This window comes from Limulus polyphemus, unplaced genomic scaffold (genome assembly GCF_000517525.1).
Source record: "Limulus polyphemus unplaced genomic scaffold, Limulus_polyphemus-2.1.2 Scaffold7836, whole genome shotgun sequence".
Taxonomy (NCBI): Eukaryota; Metazoa; Arthropoda; class Merostomata; order Xiphosura; family Limulidae; genus Limulus; species Limulus polyphemus.
The window spans coordinates 14,548-30,585 of record NW_013673446.1 but is presented as its reverse complement, the minus strand read 5'-3'; the positions used below and the strand labels follow the sequence as shown (position 1 = coordinate 30,585).

At 32.3% G+C, this 16,038-nt stretch overlaps 2 protein-coding genes across 3 annotated transcripts in view; one reads left to right on the top strand and one right to left on the bottom strand.

Annotated features, from left to right (window-relative positions):
• The window catches only part of LOC111089914, an 8,506-nt gene extending 4,689 nt beyond the window's left edge, over positions 1–3,817 (top strand). Inside the window, exons 4-6 of the mRNA XM_022403173.1 lie at positions 824–919; positions 1,711–1,926; positions 2,207–3,817. Of these exons, the coding sequence (XP_022258881.1) occupies positions 824–919; positions 1,711–1,926; positions 2,207–2,238 (344 nt within the window). The 3' untranslated portion in view covers positions 2,239–3,817. The remainder of the gene's footprint in view (positions 1–823; positions 920–1,710; positions 1,927–2,206) is intronic.
• A 3,469-nt stretch (positions 3,818–7,286) lies between these two features.
• LOC106474904 (40S ribosomal protein S14-like) lies at positions 7,287–15,562 on the bottom strand. Of its 2 annotated transcripts, none has more exons than XM_013935600.2 (5): positions 15,466–15,562; positions 9,798–9,950; positions 9,424–9,585; positions 8,947–9,033; positions 7,287–7,409 (listed from the first exon to the last, which is right to left on the bottom strand). In XM_013935600.2, exons 2-5 carry the CDS (start codon positions 9,944–9,946, stop codon positions 7,340–7,342), a joined length of 468 nt encoding a protein of 155 aa, XP_013791054.1. In that variant the 5' UTR covers positions 9,947–9,950; positions 15,466–15,562; the 3' UTR covers positions 7,287–7,339. The 2 variants fall into 2 exon arrangements, with proteins under 2 accessions (XP_013791054.1, XP_013791056.2); XM_013935602.2 differs by lacking the exon at positions 15,466–15,562 and adding an exon at positions 11,325–11,371.
• Between the last annotated feature and the right edge of the window lie 476 nt (positions 15,563–16,038).

Below are 16,038 nucleotides of genomic sequence, written 5' to 3'. Positions count from 1 at the left end.
AACAAACAAGCAGATACGTAACACAAACATATTAACAATGAGATAAATATCCCATCTTCTTATTCACAAGACATGATGTTAACAGTTGGATCACAGGATTAGTAAGTAAACAGAATTAACAAACAAGCAGATACGTAACACAAACATATTAACAATGAGATAAATATCCCATCTTCTTATTCACAAGACAAGATGTTAACAGTTGGATCACAGGATTAGTAAGTAAACAGATAAACAAACAAGCAGATATGTAACACAAACATATTAACAATGAGATAAATATCCCATCTTCTTATTCACAAGACAAGATGTTAACAGTTGGATCACAGGATTAGTAAGTAAACAGATAAACAAACAAGCAGATACGTAACACAAACATATTAACAATGAGATAAATATCCCATCTTCTTATTCACAAGACAAGGTGTTAACAGTTGGAACACAGGATTAGTAAGTAAACAGATAATCAAAAAAAAATCAAACAAAATTATTGAAAATATATTTTTTTTCATTTTATCACTTTAGTACATAAAACACATTTAGATACATCACCTAAAGGAGGGCATAGCCCTAAAGTTTCTATGTACGATACAGATAATAATAGTATTTTTATATTTTTGGTAAAATGTTTCAATAAGAATCAACTGTATATAACTTGTGTAAATGGCTCCTTTCAACACTGGATATGAAAATATTGTTGTATTTTACTTTGTTTTAATTTTGTCATTGTTTATTTTTAGACCTATCCCTACTGCAATTAAAATAGAGACGTTTGAGAGTGACGAAAAAAAATCTGATTTTTTTTTTCAATTAACATTTTTAGTTTCACACTCGCCAGCTATTATTCCGATGAAAACAAGTACTCCATACATTCCTCAAGGAGTCCAGGTACTTCCACCAATTCCTTCTGGACTTGCTGGTAAGTTTTTATTACCATTGACACACAACTGGTTTTGCCCGGATATCATAAAATAAAGAAATTTAGAACTTGATGTGGGCAACATACCACTCAAACAATTTATGGAGAAATAAATAAGATTATTAAGATCTTTCACTGAATCATCCCCTAGTTTTCTTACTTAATTCTGTAGTACTTGTACATGATCCTGAATGAATAGTTTTAAATGAAGTAGATAAAATGGTTTTTACAAATATTCAAAATTTATATTTTTAGTCAGTTAAAAACACTACAAATCTATATAATTGACTAAGGCTTGACTGTTTTTTTATAAAAGTTACTACTTACAAGAATAGGTATAAATTATTAGATATCCTCACAATACAATAATTTTTGTTTCCAAATGTATTTCCTGCTGACCAACTGTGTAGTCGATAAAATACTAGTTAAGAAAGGTTAGCTAACACAGGTGTGACCTCTGTTGGTCATTTCCTGTTAGTTGTATTATAACTGGTTATGGCCAAGAAACAGTTTTAATTTTGAAGTATATCTATCATTTATGGGAGCTTTCATCGGATATGTCATTATGGGTTAAGTATTGTACCATGCCAAGGAAATATATCACTTAGCAACAGTACTACAACAACCAAAACTCACATAAATCAAGTTTCTCTGCTTTTGATCTAGTAAATCAACTAGAATTTAAGCCCATTTTTAGAAATTGCCAGAGGTTTCTTTTTTATTGCTACTATAATAAAGATGCCACACATGCACATTGATATATAAGATTCTGTATCTTTTCTCCTCAAAAGGTCTTCCATCAACCCCAGCCTTAATGCCTCCACTCTATCCTACAAACAACAGCTCACGCTATTCACTGATTCATGGACAGAGGCTCTTAGACTATCCACACTCATCTAAGGTCATGTCACGTGGACGTCATAAAGCCCATTTAGCTCGGGCTCGTAGTCACGATGGTATGACATTTGTGGGTTACTATAATGAAGATATTACAGACCCTGAAGATGGTAAATTTTTTAAAATTATATATTTTGTTTTAGGCTATATTATTTTTAGCTATAAATGTAAAAAAAAAACTTGCAACCAGATTTCAATAAATAAATTTTACTATAAGGAAGAATGTTAAGTTCCATAATTTAATTCTCATTCTGCCCCCCTCAGAGTTTAGTTCAAAGTTCAATAGGTGTGTTTAGCGAGTGTTATACTTGTAACGTTAAGATACATACCGAGTAATAATAGCTTGAAAATGTACTTTATATTGTGAATACTACAGATTTCTCTTTGTAGAGGATGAAGAAACTCAAGTGTCAGCTGTGTAACTAGAAAGTATCGGAAATCTCTTGTAGCAAGACTTGGATTGTAAATTGTTCCTTGTTTTATACACGTTCACAAGTCTGAGCATGCAAGGTGTACTTCTGATGTTCAAAGGTGGAAAGCATTAGTCTTATTAATGTATTACTATGTGTAGTAGAGCGACAGTTACTAAAAGAACCCTTACTCTTCAACCCTTTCAGTATGATTTTAAAAGTTAAATCCTTATTAGGCCTTTACAAGGCACTTAAGGCTAGTGCTTTTGAACTCTGGTTCCATTGATACAGGCCAATGAGAATGGTGATTCATTGACCCTGAACAGGATGCCGGTCCGTCATACAGCTGTGTAGACTGGAACAAGGTGCTTTGCTCAAGGACACAACAGCACGATGTGGGCTAGTCTCAAAATTCACAACCACCCAACTACGAATGTATAGCCACGCTGCCCACTTTAATGTCCTTAAAATGAAAATGGTACAAGTGACCTAAGGACTGGAGTATCACCTTCAAAATATCTTTATGGATTGTATGGGTCCTACCACTCCCGCACAAATATAAGCCAATAGTACTGAAAGGGTTAATGATTTCCAGTCAATGGTGTATTGTTTTCCTACGGAAAGGATATAAATTTCCATCTAGATATTGTGTATTATTGTTGTAATATTCAGTTCAAGGCTGGTGTATTCAATACTTGTACGTACTGTATATTGAGCATAATTTGGTTTCCCCTTTTGCTTTGTATATAAGTTATTAGTATGAAACGGACAACGTTTATAGTAAGATTCATGATATAGAAGACGATGTTGTGAAAACACAGCTTCATGACTGTGATCTTTAACTTGGAGGTGGACAGGTTGAGCGTTTCTCGAAAGTGTACAATGTATATAATTATAGTAGTGTGAAAGATGTTTTTTCTGTGAATGTTTATTCTTTTATAAGTAGCTAATTGTATAAAGTAATTTTTACCTTTCGTGCAAACACCAAAACAGAGAGTTCTAAAAAAGGAAATGCACGTTTTGTTTCTATACTTGAACAACTTTTTATTACGGCCCAAAAGAAATTTGTATGATGGAATTGTAAAAATGTATTTTTCTTTTGGCAGAAAAGATAAAACTATTTAAGTTGAGCCCAAAAGTGGGATGTGTTGTTAAGTAATCATTAGTTTTGTACATGAAATGATAAACTACCCACTGTCTGAACAAATCAAGTTTATTGAAACCATACTTTTAATCTCACCCTAAAAGTTAAAACCACCACATTTACAGTGAAACAAAAAAAATCTGGTTTAGTTGATACTGAAGTTTATCTATGTAATAGTGATTACTGAACTTAAATCAACATTTTTAATTTATTACGAAGAAGCAGATCAAACAATTGTTTCTAGTGTTTTAATTAACCAAGAACTAAGATACTTTAAACATATTTCCCATATTTAATTAGTAGAATGTACAAGCTAGTAATGATTAGAATTGGTGAACGCCGGAGAAAATAAGTGAATTATTAATGCATTTCTGTACAGAAACTGAAGTTACAACGGATACAACCACGTTGTTCAGTATGAATAAAAGGATTTTTGTGAAATCGTAAGCGAGACTGAAAAACATTGTGTGTTATTTTCAATAGAAAAAGATCTTGCACAATTATCAGACAGACAATTTTGTTTTGTAAACAAAAATATTTCAGATTTAGCTTTATTGAATTTACTGTGGTTATCAACCATAAGGTATGGTTCATTATACATGCCCAGAAAAGAACTAAATATTGGGAGTCAAAGATAAAGAACAACTCCTACTACTAAGGGCTCATTCTGACTTCACACCCAAATGTGACGAGAATGATAAAAAAAATACCGCAGAAATATAAAATAATAAACCATGTAAAGGAACAAACTGTCATACTCCCATTCAGAATCTTTGAAGGTCAATACTAAAACAACAGAACACACAGTCCCAATACTTGACAATTCTGGAAAGGAACCATGTGGGGTTTTCTAGAAAAACAGCAGTAGAGGGCTAAAGATGTGATGAACAATTTCAGCATTGGAGTCAGTTAATTTCTTCGTGTGAATGGTAGTCCTGTTGTGAACATGTTTTTAGGGTACATTTCACACTTAAAATAACAGATGATGTATAATATATCAGTACATGAATTGTCTGTATAGTGAATTTTATCACTTCAGTTCCTGACATTATCTAGATCAGTCACCACATCATATTCCCCATATCACATAACCATTAGGTATGTAACAGATAAGAGAAATCCGATGATACCTCCTCTCAACCCCAGTAAGCATCAAGACTTGAAGTCAATGACAGCATAGAAATTACCCTGGCTTCACAATATTGTATTTGTAATGCTATTGATGATTGGGTAATTGCCTCTGCCACCAAGACTTCACACGTTACTTCTGTATCCTCTGTCTCATCATACCAAAATTCTGGGATGTTTTAATTACCTTTCTCCTAAGCCAAGCTGATGAATACATAGTAGATTATTTCAATGACACAAACAATCTGTAGTCTTTTAACTGTAACAAGAAACTCTGTTGTTATGCTTTCTACGTGGTTTATTCACACTCCTATGAATGAAAGGTGTAGAGATGTTCACAGGACCAAAGTGAGTGTTCTTAGCTTTAAGAATTCATCTTTACCTTCATCCATAAGTAGGCCCTTAGAAACTAGTTCTTCTCATTTGTACTCTTATGTAGGTGAAAGGGAAATTGAGTATTGGAATAACAGGGCATAGCAAGTTCCTTTCACCCTAGTTACCTATTGAACTGGGTCATTCACCTATGCCTTCTCATGGAAAATATTTCTGTGAGTAGAACATACTTTATGAAATTGAATAGTGATCTTTTCTACTGGCAAGTTAGGGAATATCTCTTACTTCTGATGGGAATGACCAACTGCAATGTGGGCAAAACACACTCCAAGAATATCATTATTGTTTCATGTATATAATGCTAGGTTTTCTTAAGTCTGCAGCAGTTTGACAGTAGTTCTTCACAAGAAACCTACCTCTCCATTGAGGACTCCCAAGCTTCCAGAAAATGTGCAGTCTCTGGCAGACAAATACACAACTTTGTTTTTGCAAAAAAAAATAATTTTTGTTACACACTGTGCCCAGTCTCTTTCAAACTCTTGAGGATTCAGAAATTCTTCTTCAAAATATTTTACGCTCCAACTTCGCGCTGTTCTGAGGAACGTACATGATTACTCTAAAGGGTAACTGATATATTTGCAATTACCACAGGATCATGTTTCCACTCATCAACAGAATATTTTGAAAGGAAATTTCAACAATGCCAAGGTCACTTTTTTTTCTCCTCTACTAAAACATACTTCACATCATTTAGGTCAAATATAAAGTTGAAACAATCAAGAAAGATTAAGTATTTTATTTTTTGAGGTTTTCAGCACAATTATATCAGTGTTCCACTTGTTGCATTTCACTTTTGCACCAAAAGGTGTATTTGTAATTATTCATACATATTAGGTAAACATCCCATCAATGATCATTTTCTATTTTAATTGTTCCCAACACTTGTTTTTGTATATTTATGTACAGTTACTCAAAGGCTTTCTGTGCTAACCACCTCTAGAGGGAACGGCTCCAAAGTCTTAATTACCATTCCTGAATGCATATAAACAGAAGTATTCATTAAAATACAAAATTTAACATTAGATAAGCTTACTTGCACTAACTAATCTAGTGATGTTAATATTTATATAGCAGAAATTTTCTCTTAGTAGTGAATTAAATAAAAACTTTTCTTTTTCAAAACACAGTTCTCACATCTGGAGAGGTACAAATATTAACATCCAATAGTTTCTGTACTGCTACTTATTTAAAAAATATTTCTTTGAAACCACAAGGTTCTTGAAATCTTAAATAGTTACAGAACCACATTTCACCCAATTTATTTACTTTTAATCTTGCATGCACCTGCCATGTACGTGCATAAAATATATTTCAAACTATTCATTTAGGATATATGCAAAACATTTGGATAAGCTAAAATAAAGGTGATCCTTAGAACGCTCAAGTAATGACAGTTTTTTTACAGGTTTAATCAAACAAATTTAAAACTATTGTTATGGTGTGTACGCCTTTTATGAGCTGGGACTAGATATACAAGTTTAAAAATAACCCGAGTTTAAGAACATATGTATTTTATAATTAAACCTACCCTACAAATTAAGCATGAAATCAATAAAAATTCATTCAATTACAAAAATGTTCATTTTTTCTGTCAAAATCTCTACAATATGTATTCTTATTACTAGATTTTGTATATAATCAATTATCTGAAGTAGAATTATTTGTTTTTAAATTTAAAAAAAAAGAAGTTTATCTAGAATCTGTAGGAAACCGGGGCTAGCTAGTCTGGCAATGTGTCCAGATTAATGTGTTTTATATATGGGACTTGAAAGTTCCAGCACTAAGTAATAATATTCAAACTATTCTGTTATTAAAATATCGAAATTTGCTGGAAAATAAAAACAGCTTATATTTTGTTTCACACATTCATCAAAGCACAACATATTTCTTGTAAATCTAATAAAATAAATTTATCTGGATTTACTTTATTTACATACAGTTACTTCAGAAATCTCCAACAAAGACGTTGACAACTTTAAAATAAAGATATTTAAAGAACAAGTACGTAAGTTTACTCCAGATAGACAAGAAACACCTTTCCAGATTACTACACATGCATACTCTAGTGTGTAGGATTGTGACTACCACTTTGTTCTATGAAAACAACAATATACTCAAAGCTTAAAAATAAAAACTCACTGTAAGAAGCTTGCCTATTTCAATAGCAAGTTTAACACAAAGAGATTTATTATACGAGAAGAAATTAATTAGTAATATTATTTTTATTTAAAATGTGTGTTAATTTTTTGTATGTACCAGAAAAACAACGAAAACATCTTTTATCATAGATTAAGACAGTTAAAAATGTCGGTTTTAAAGTGTAATGAATTTAGTTACTTTAACCTTTGTAATCTGTGATATTGCTAGATGCACATAAAGAAATCAGCAACAACAGTTGACGTGCAAATGACAGCATCATTTATTAAAGGTTACAAAGTATCCACATCGTCAGAATCTTACAAACGTCGGCCCCGGCGACCACCCTTCCTTCTTGTGCTGTCTGATGGAATTGGAGTCAAGATCTGTTACAGAAGTTGTGACTCCTAGATGCACAGTAAATGTTACGTACGTTTACAACATGTTTCTATTGCAGAGGATGTCATCATACTAACATTACAAATGACTATTGCTAATTATTTGGGGCATTATGTTACCCACACATTTTTTAGTTCTATAACTTACCCACAAGTATCTGAAATGGCAACTAGTGTGTGAAAATTGGAGGAAAACAACACAAAGTGGTTAAAAATAAAATTATAACCTATGTAATTTTATTCAGAGAAGCCGTATTTCTTATTTATAAACAAATGTCAGCTGCAGTGTCAAACAGCTTAAACTGTACGGCACACAATAGGTTAGTGATTGAACTCGTGTTACTGAATAAAACTTAATGATGACACTAGCCAGAACATTGATCATATCAGTTCTTGCTGAAATAATTAAAAAACACCAACAATTAGATATTAGAAAGATATTATTCTGATTCTGTGGAATACACCATGTCAGTGTTATCCCCACCAATCTACTCCAACACAGTCTGATTCTGTGGAATACACCAAGTCAGTGTTATCCCCACCATTCTATTCCAACACAGTCTGATTCTGTGGAATTCACTAAGTCAGTGTTATCACCACCAATCTACTCCAACGCAGGCTGATTCTGTGGAATACACCAAGTCAGTGTTATCCCCACCAATCTACTCCAACACAGACTGGTTCTGTGGAATACACCAAGTCAGTGTTATCCCCACCAATCTAATCCAACATAGTCTGATTCTGTGAATACACCAAGTCAGTGTTATCACCACCAATCTACTCCAACACAGGCTGATTCTGTGGAATACACCAAGTCAGTGTTATCCCCACCAATCTACTCCAACATAGTCTGATTCTGTAGAATACACCAAGTTAGTGTTATCTCAAACGATCTATTAACATGTTTTCCAAAGGCCATCAACTTTGAGGTGATGAAGACTCCAAGGGCACATTTGAACAAACTAAAACACTAAGGACCATGGAAGGTATTTTTAATGGTTTAGCATAAATTCCAATGCATACTTGTATTTTCTGGTTATGTTGACTCGGACACCCATCTAGATGCTTTATCTTGAGGGAGCCATACCTTACCGTGTTCAACCTGTACAAAGACGGTATTTTCTTCGTGACACAACTGTTAACAATCAATAACCAACTAAATCCTTAGAAAGCATCTTTCACAACTTTATCTTGAGGGAGCCATACCTTACCGTGTTCAACCTATACAAAGTCAGTATTTTCTTCGTGACACAACTGTTAACAATCAATAACCAACTAAATCCTTAGAAACCATCTTTCACAACAAGTTCCCTACCATTTATCATAAATGTAATATAAACTGTATGATGATGATAAAATTGACATTTACTCTTTCACAAATATAAGCCCTCAGATGGCAAATATCAATTCGAATATATTTCTGGAATTTTACAGCTTATAACTTGCGAAACAAAGACCATTTTTTGTATTTGTATGTTGCTTCAAATGTTTTTTTAACATTCTGAACTGGCTAGAATCAATCATCCCTTACCAATTCGTCCAATCTTCATTCCAGATCGAGCCAATGCTCGAAGAGCTGACTGGGCACCAGGTCCAGGAGTTTTTGTCCTAAAAATAAAATATATTATGCATTAAAAAAAAAGGAATGTATCTTTCGCATAATACATATATAAAAAAAAACATTTATGATATAGAATGCAGAAAACTTCGCACGTAATCTTTATTAATTTATAACGTTAAAACATAGTAACAACATTAAAATAAGAACATACTTCAAGTTTTGTTTAGAGAAGTTTTTCTAAACATGATTTTGCCACTATATAAACTATTTTTGATATGTATAAGCAGCGAATCAGTACAATTCAGTTAGTTTTCAGATGTTTGTATGCAGCAATATTACGCCAACTTTCGATCAAAATTTGACTTTCCGGTGATCTAAATGCAAATTTAAGCTTCTCAAACACAAGGTCAGTTGAACTTAAAATGTTCAGCACACACCTGGTTCCACCAGTGGCTCTCAGCTTAATGTGCAATGCTGTAATTCCTATTGTTTTGCACTTTTCAGCAACATCTTGGGCTGCTAACATGGCTGCATATGGAGAAGCTTCGTCTCTGTCGGCCTTTACCTTCATTCCTCCTGTAACCCGGGCAATTGTCTCCCTGGAAACGAGTACGATATTGTTCAAATTACAGATAGAATTATGCTTACTTTAAATTAACATCACTTGATTTTCTTAATTCCCACAAAAGATGGCTGAAAGTTAAACATAAATCTGAGATGACAACTCAAAGAAATATCAGTAATATAAGAATTTATTACACAAGCTGAAAAAAAGTAGAAAACTTATGTTTTATGAATACAGCACACAAACCTTCCTGAAAGATCTGTAACATGGACAAAGGTATCATTGAAACTGGCATAGATGTGAGCCACACCAAAGACGTTTTCTCCTTCAAGAGCCTGAGGACCTAGGGCTAGAACAGGCTGGTCTTCCTTTTGCTTTCCTTTACGTGGAGCCATTTTTCTGAAATCGGAAAATAGCAGCAAATGATAACCGAGAAGTAAAAATGTAACAAAATTAAAATCAACATATCAGGTACACTTACTGCTTGTATTATAGCAGGGTTTCTATTATCATCAATAACAATGTGTGGATGGTCCAACTAATTAGGTAACACTAATGAGTATGTCCAAAGTAAGACACGTGGTATAGCGACTCATTAATGGTCATTTAATAAAAGTCAAACCTCTTATCACACACTATAGATACACTAATAATGCATATTTATACCAACTGTGAAGTCTATAGCATCAACAGATCTGAAGTTACGAGTTAAAAACCACTATGAGATTGTCAATTTCCAAATTTTTGGAAAAACATGTTTGAAGGCAATTAAATGGAAAAACCTTTTATTTGTCATACTTAAGTGTTTTTAGTTTAGCTAAGACTTTTTCTACACTGGGCATTGAAAGTACAGAATTAAGGATTCAAAATATGTAAAAAAATAAATAAAATCCTAATAAATCTTTTGACATTTAAAGGGAATATGCTACACAAACAAAACTTGTACAAAAAGGAATTCAATCTCCTCGAAAGGCTTTGGATCAACGCTGCTGACATTTACAGCCTTAACAATATTCAACGGTCTCTAATCTATATATTGCTACAACTGTTTGAAAAATTCAAACAAATACTCAATTATTTCTACTCTTTAATGCTACCTGTGCAAGGATAATGTACGTTACTTTGAATTGGAAACAAATTTAATGTTGTAATATGCCTTTGATAATAGTCAGTGATAAATATGATGTGATACACTGTCACGTTTACATAGACAAGTGATGGGTCTTCTGGCAACTTTCTAAACACGATGAAAGACCATGATGCTATATGCCAAACAAAGGCTGCCGAGTGAAATAAAACCATTAACAACATCCACAAATAACTCTTAAATAAACAACACCCCGAAAAGCATTGTAACATGTCATGTAAATAGCAGGTCTGAGTGCTATTGTATGGTTTTATTGCAATGAAAAAAATATATACAGGAATACATACTCTGAAGTTGCTATTACAAATGAAACCTTGTTTTTATATATGATATTTGAATGAACATGCAGCTTTGAACTATATTTGATTAGATAGAGTTTTTAAAGTAATAATTTAAAAATGCTTAACTTTGCTGTATATGTCTTCCCACGTTATTGTAACCAACATAAAACGTTTTCCTTTCTTCATTTTTAATCGGAAGTTCTTATTTAATACACAAATTCAACCCATTTTATATTAACTTCCATATGGTGGTTTACTTTATCCATTAAATACAGTTACTTAGCTTGATAACACCTATTGCATTGGTCTTTTCTGCCAATTACAAATAGGTTTAACTAAGCCTACCTTATCTTGTTCCAAAAACCATTTCCTGTCATACTAAAACATGTGGTGGAAGTTGTAACCTTCTCTTACATCACATTATGACAACTGAGGATGAGACAGTCAACAAATTCAAGTTGTATTGAAGCTATAAGGTCTGCTTACTGCTACTTTATTCAAAACTATTTGGACTTTCCTCTTAGGGGCTATTAATTCTGTATTATGCTCAGACAAAATTCACAAACACGTCTGTTTTTGTTTGAAGCTCACTGAAATCAAATCAAAATCTGATTTTTTATGTCAAAAAAAACTTAAAAATTCCAACTCAAAAGCCTTTTTTCTGATATGTAGAAGACGAATTACAAAAGGATCCAGTATGCTTATTGAAACTTTTTCAAAGGTACATAAATCCTTACAACAGGGTCAAAATAAATTTTGCTGGAAAATCTCATACGTAAACACATTCCAGTGTTTTCTTAACATCAAGTGGTATAAAAATTCCAGCCATTGATTCAGTTTTGTATAATTTATACTCATGAAGGAACATTCAACAAATAATGAAGGATGACTGCATAACAACATACTGAATCTGTAGATCCTTATTTACATAAAATATGTCACGTTTTGTAAAGGAAACTCCAGAGAATATGATCGACTACCCTATTAATAACTACCCTTGGCCCCTTCTGAAATAGAATAGTTAAACCCTGCTTGTTTCTGGGTGACAGTGCAAAAAAAAAAATGTGTACGAGTAGAATTCAGAATTAGCATTAACTCTTGTGAACAATGGGATAGTATGAACAAACTGATATTAAAATAAAAGATAGTGCCCAACACTAATATTAAACACAGACAGTAGTGTTGGGCACTAATCATTATTTTACTGTCAGTGTTTAATATTAGTGTTGGGCACTTATCATTATTTTACTGTGTGTTAAATAGGGGAAATTAATGATTAGTGCCCAACACTAATATTAAACGCAGACAGTAAAATAATGATTAGTGCCCAACAGTAAAATAACCCGAGTACAAAGCCAAAAGCATCGTTATACAGGTGCTCCATAGCTCCACCAGATATTTGTACTTGATTTTAAGTAGATACACTTAGTTACCATGGTACTGAAACTGTATACTTAATTAAACGTATCCTATCAGTTTTTAACCAAAAGCATCTTTATACAGGTGCTCCATAGCTCCACCAGATATTTGTACTTGATTTTAAGTAGATACACTTAGTTACTATGGTACTGAAACTGTACTGTATACTTAATTAAATGTATCCTACCAGTTTTTAAAACGTAGTTTTAAAAAACGGTGAAGTTGAAACATCGTTATGCTAAGAAGCCACTTCAGTCTTGAAAACACTAATTCCTACCATTAAAGTGCCATACTGCTGTCAAGTGGTTGAATAATTCTATCAACCAATAAAAATTTAAAACATTAATTCCTACCACTGAAGTACCATACTGCTTCCAAGTGGTTGAATAATTCTATCAACCAACAAAAATTGAAAACATTAATTCCTACCACTGAAGTACCATACTGCTGTCAAGTGGTTGAATAATTCTATCAACCAACAAAAATTGAAAACATTAATTCCTACCACTGAAGTACCATACTGCTGTCAAGTGGTTGAATAATTCTATCAACCAACAAAAATTGAAAACATTAATTCCTACCACTGAAGTACCATAGTGCTTCAAAGTGGTTGAATAATTCTATCAACCAACAAAAATTGAAAACACTAATTCCTACCACTGAAGTCTTGGCTGTGTTTTAGTAAACTAGTATTTTGTTAAAATGGCTGAGAAAGCCACTAGGGGGACATTCTGAGCTTCCAATTGGTTATTCAAGTCATATATAAGTAAGTGTATATAATGGAGCATTTCCAAATATAGAAAGAGGCGAGTGGCGTGCCACAGTGTTTGATTTATTACATGAGCAATATCTTAGCAAATAGAAAAATAAAAGGCTCTTATGTTATATTCTAGTTTGTCAATATCGGTAATTTGGTTCTTAATTCATACAAATCTACACACTTAGTATTTTAACATCACAAACATCTAATTTGAACCAGTGCTGCATTCAACATACCACTTGACACACACAAAAATCTGTTTTTTTAATATTCACTTTTAAATTAACAAATTGAGTAATGTATAGTTCTAAAATTTGAATTATAACCTACAGTTTGATACAAAACTTATTGACAAATTCATGAAATAGTAGTTCAATAAAATTTTGAATGCAAGTTAACAAACGAGATGACATGGCCTTTCTCCCGTGACCCATCTCAAAAGGGTTAACAGCATTGCTAAAATTATATATTATTTGCACTTAGGTTCAAGGTATTCAATCTTTCGTAAAATATGATAAGTGGAAAAAAAATCAAAGCAAGTGCTTTTCTTATTTCTTCTGTTTTTGAAATATCGTGTGAAGACAACGTTACAACTTTGGTTTACATACATCTTAGTAATAATGGCTGGAGACGGCTTGAATGGGTAATGAAGAATAATACAAGTTTAACATAACAGCAAATGTACAATGTTTCGACACGGTTTTGTCATCATCAGGTACAATCTTAGAATACATCTTAGTACTATACATAAGGCACTCCTATTCACAATCCACATCTGTTTTTATCACTCTTTTGACTATTAACCGACCTAAAACCTAAACAATAAAGCCATCTTTTCAAGGATGTTATTTATTATCTGAATGATGGACAGGGTGTTGATTTGGTGTAGTTGGGTATTCAACCAGCTTTTACAAACGGTATCACACAGAATATTAGTTAAGAAAATCACACTGTAGGGGTTGGGAAAAGATTAGTTCATTGGGTGGTTTGGTAAGAGAAACAAGATGAATGTAGTTAATAGTGTTCTGTCAAACTGGACACTTGGGTAAGATACATTATCTTTATAAAGGTAAACTTGGGTAATAAAAACACAGAAAAAAATGTCAATTGGAAAACAGTATCAATAACACCCCATATAAACAAACTGAGTTAATAATTAAACTGTTAGTGGTATTAATACAGTTTTCTAATTAGTGCTATTAAACCCTACTGTTCTGTTGATCCTTTCTTATGATTTGTTTCCTTTGTACATACATGTGATAATAAAAGTTAAATTTATATTTTGGAAATTGTCAGTTTATAACATTCCTAAAATATAGGACAGTGTTTTTAACTTTTTACCCGTTTGCATAGTTTTCTTTGTTTTTTCCCCCCACTGTCAAAATGCCCACCCATGTAAGCTATTTATTAAACTTTTTTGCCCTTCCCAGGAGTCAGTGCTGGGATGTTTGCTTTTCATTCCAGTGATAGTAACTTTCATATTTATTTTTTCTTTACGTACACATATTCATTTCAATGGAAATTATAAATATGAAACTGTGGTTGTCATTGTAACCCGTGCACGTCATTGTGAGAAGAGAACAAACATTAGGCAAGTGTTCAAATTAAAAACAAAAAAAACCTAAAGCTACCAGTGGGATGGAGGAGAGACAATTACAAATATTTTATATCAAAGAATACAAATGTGAAGTATCAATAAAAATGTGTCCATCATTTTAATGTTTCTTACTCATCATTAACAATTATATGAACATTATGTATATAAAACACTGAAAGATGCATTTTATGCTAATCCTACAAAGTATGTGTTACTTAATATTATCTGTATTACTATTATCAAATAATATTAATTAGTTACACAGTACATTACATTGTAATTTTGAACTTGGTACTAGTGTTTTCGCTATTATCGTTGCATACTATTTCTTGTAAATCTAATATTTAATAACAAAACTATACAAGAGTTAGATTTTTAAATATGAATAAAATCTCGAAATGTATGGTTACGTCTAACAAAATTACACTGCATTATATTTAGTCTAGTTTAGTTCCATTTACTAAACGCTTAGGCCTAACCAAGCAATCCTAAAAGTTTAGTTGTTTCATCATGGCTTTCGCATGAGACCTATTCACAAAACCGAATGTTTAATAGGAAATTTGATAAGCTTACATAAAATAGAAAGTTAAAAACAAAATACTCACTTATCCTTTTAAAATCGTTAGTCACATTATTTTAAAACAGGCTAGTTTATAAAACAAAACAACATTAAGATGTAAATAGATATTTTACATACAATAATCACTAACCTTTCCAATCTGTGGCAGAAACAGTAAGAGATCTTAACGTTTCTGCCGTTAAATAGCGTCACTTTGCGAGATCTCGTATATATTCACCATATTATTTTATATATAAGATTTATTGCAAGGAAACGATTTTTATGAGGAAAAAATTCAATAATGCGCTCAGTAGTTTGAGATTATGCCCTATAAAATTCCTGATTATAAAGGAAAAATAAAAAATATGTATTGCTTATGCAATTAAATTTGAAATTATGCAAATCATACCAAAAGCAAAAATAGCAACAACATTTACAAAAATGTTAGATATAACTGATGCAATTCCACCATCAACAACGATTCAATATTTTTCTTTATGGAATAAAAATAACAAACAAAATTTTATACCTTTAGACGTCGTTTAAGAAACTATTAATTAAACTATATGGTTTTGAATTCGATTTACTTCACTTTATGGTAACCAAAATTGATTCAGGATACTATATGGTAAAGTAAACGGAATCAAAAACCCCTACATATTGTTACGTCTCCGTTCGTTAATTAACTTTCCGTAACTTCGTTCCGACGAAACTTTAGCGACAC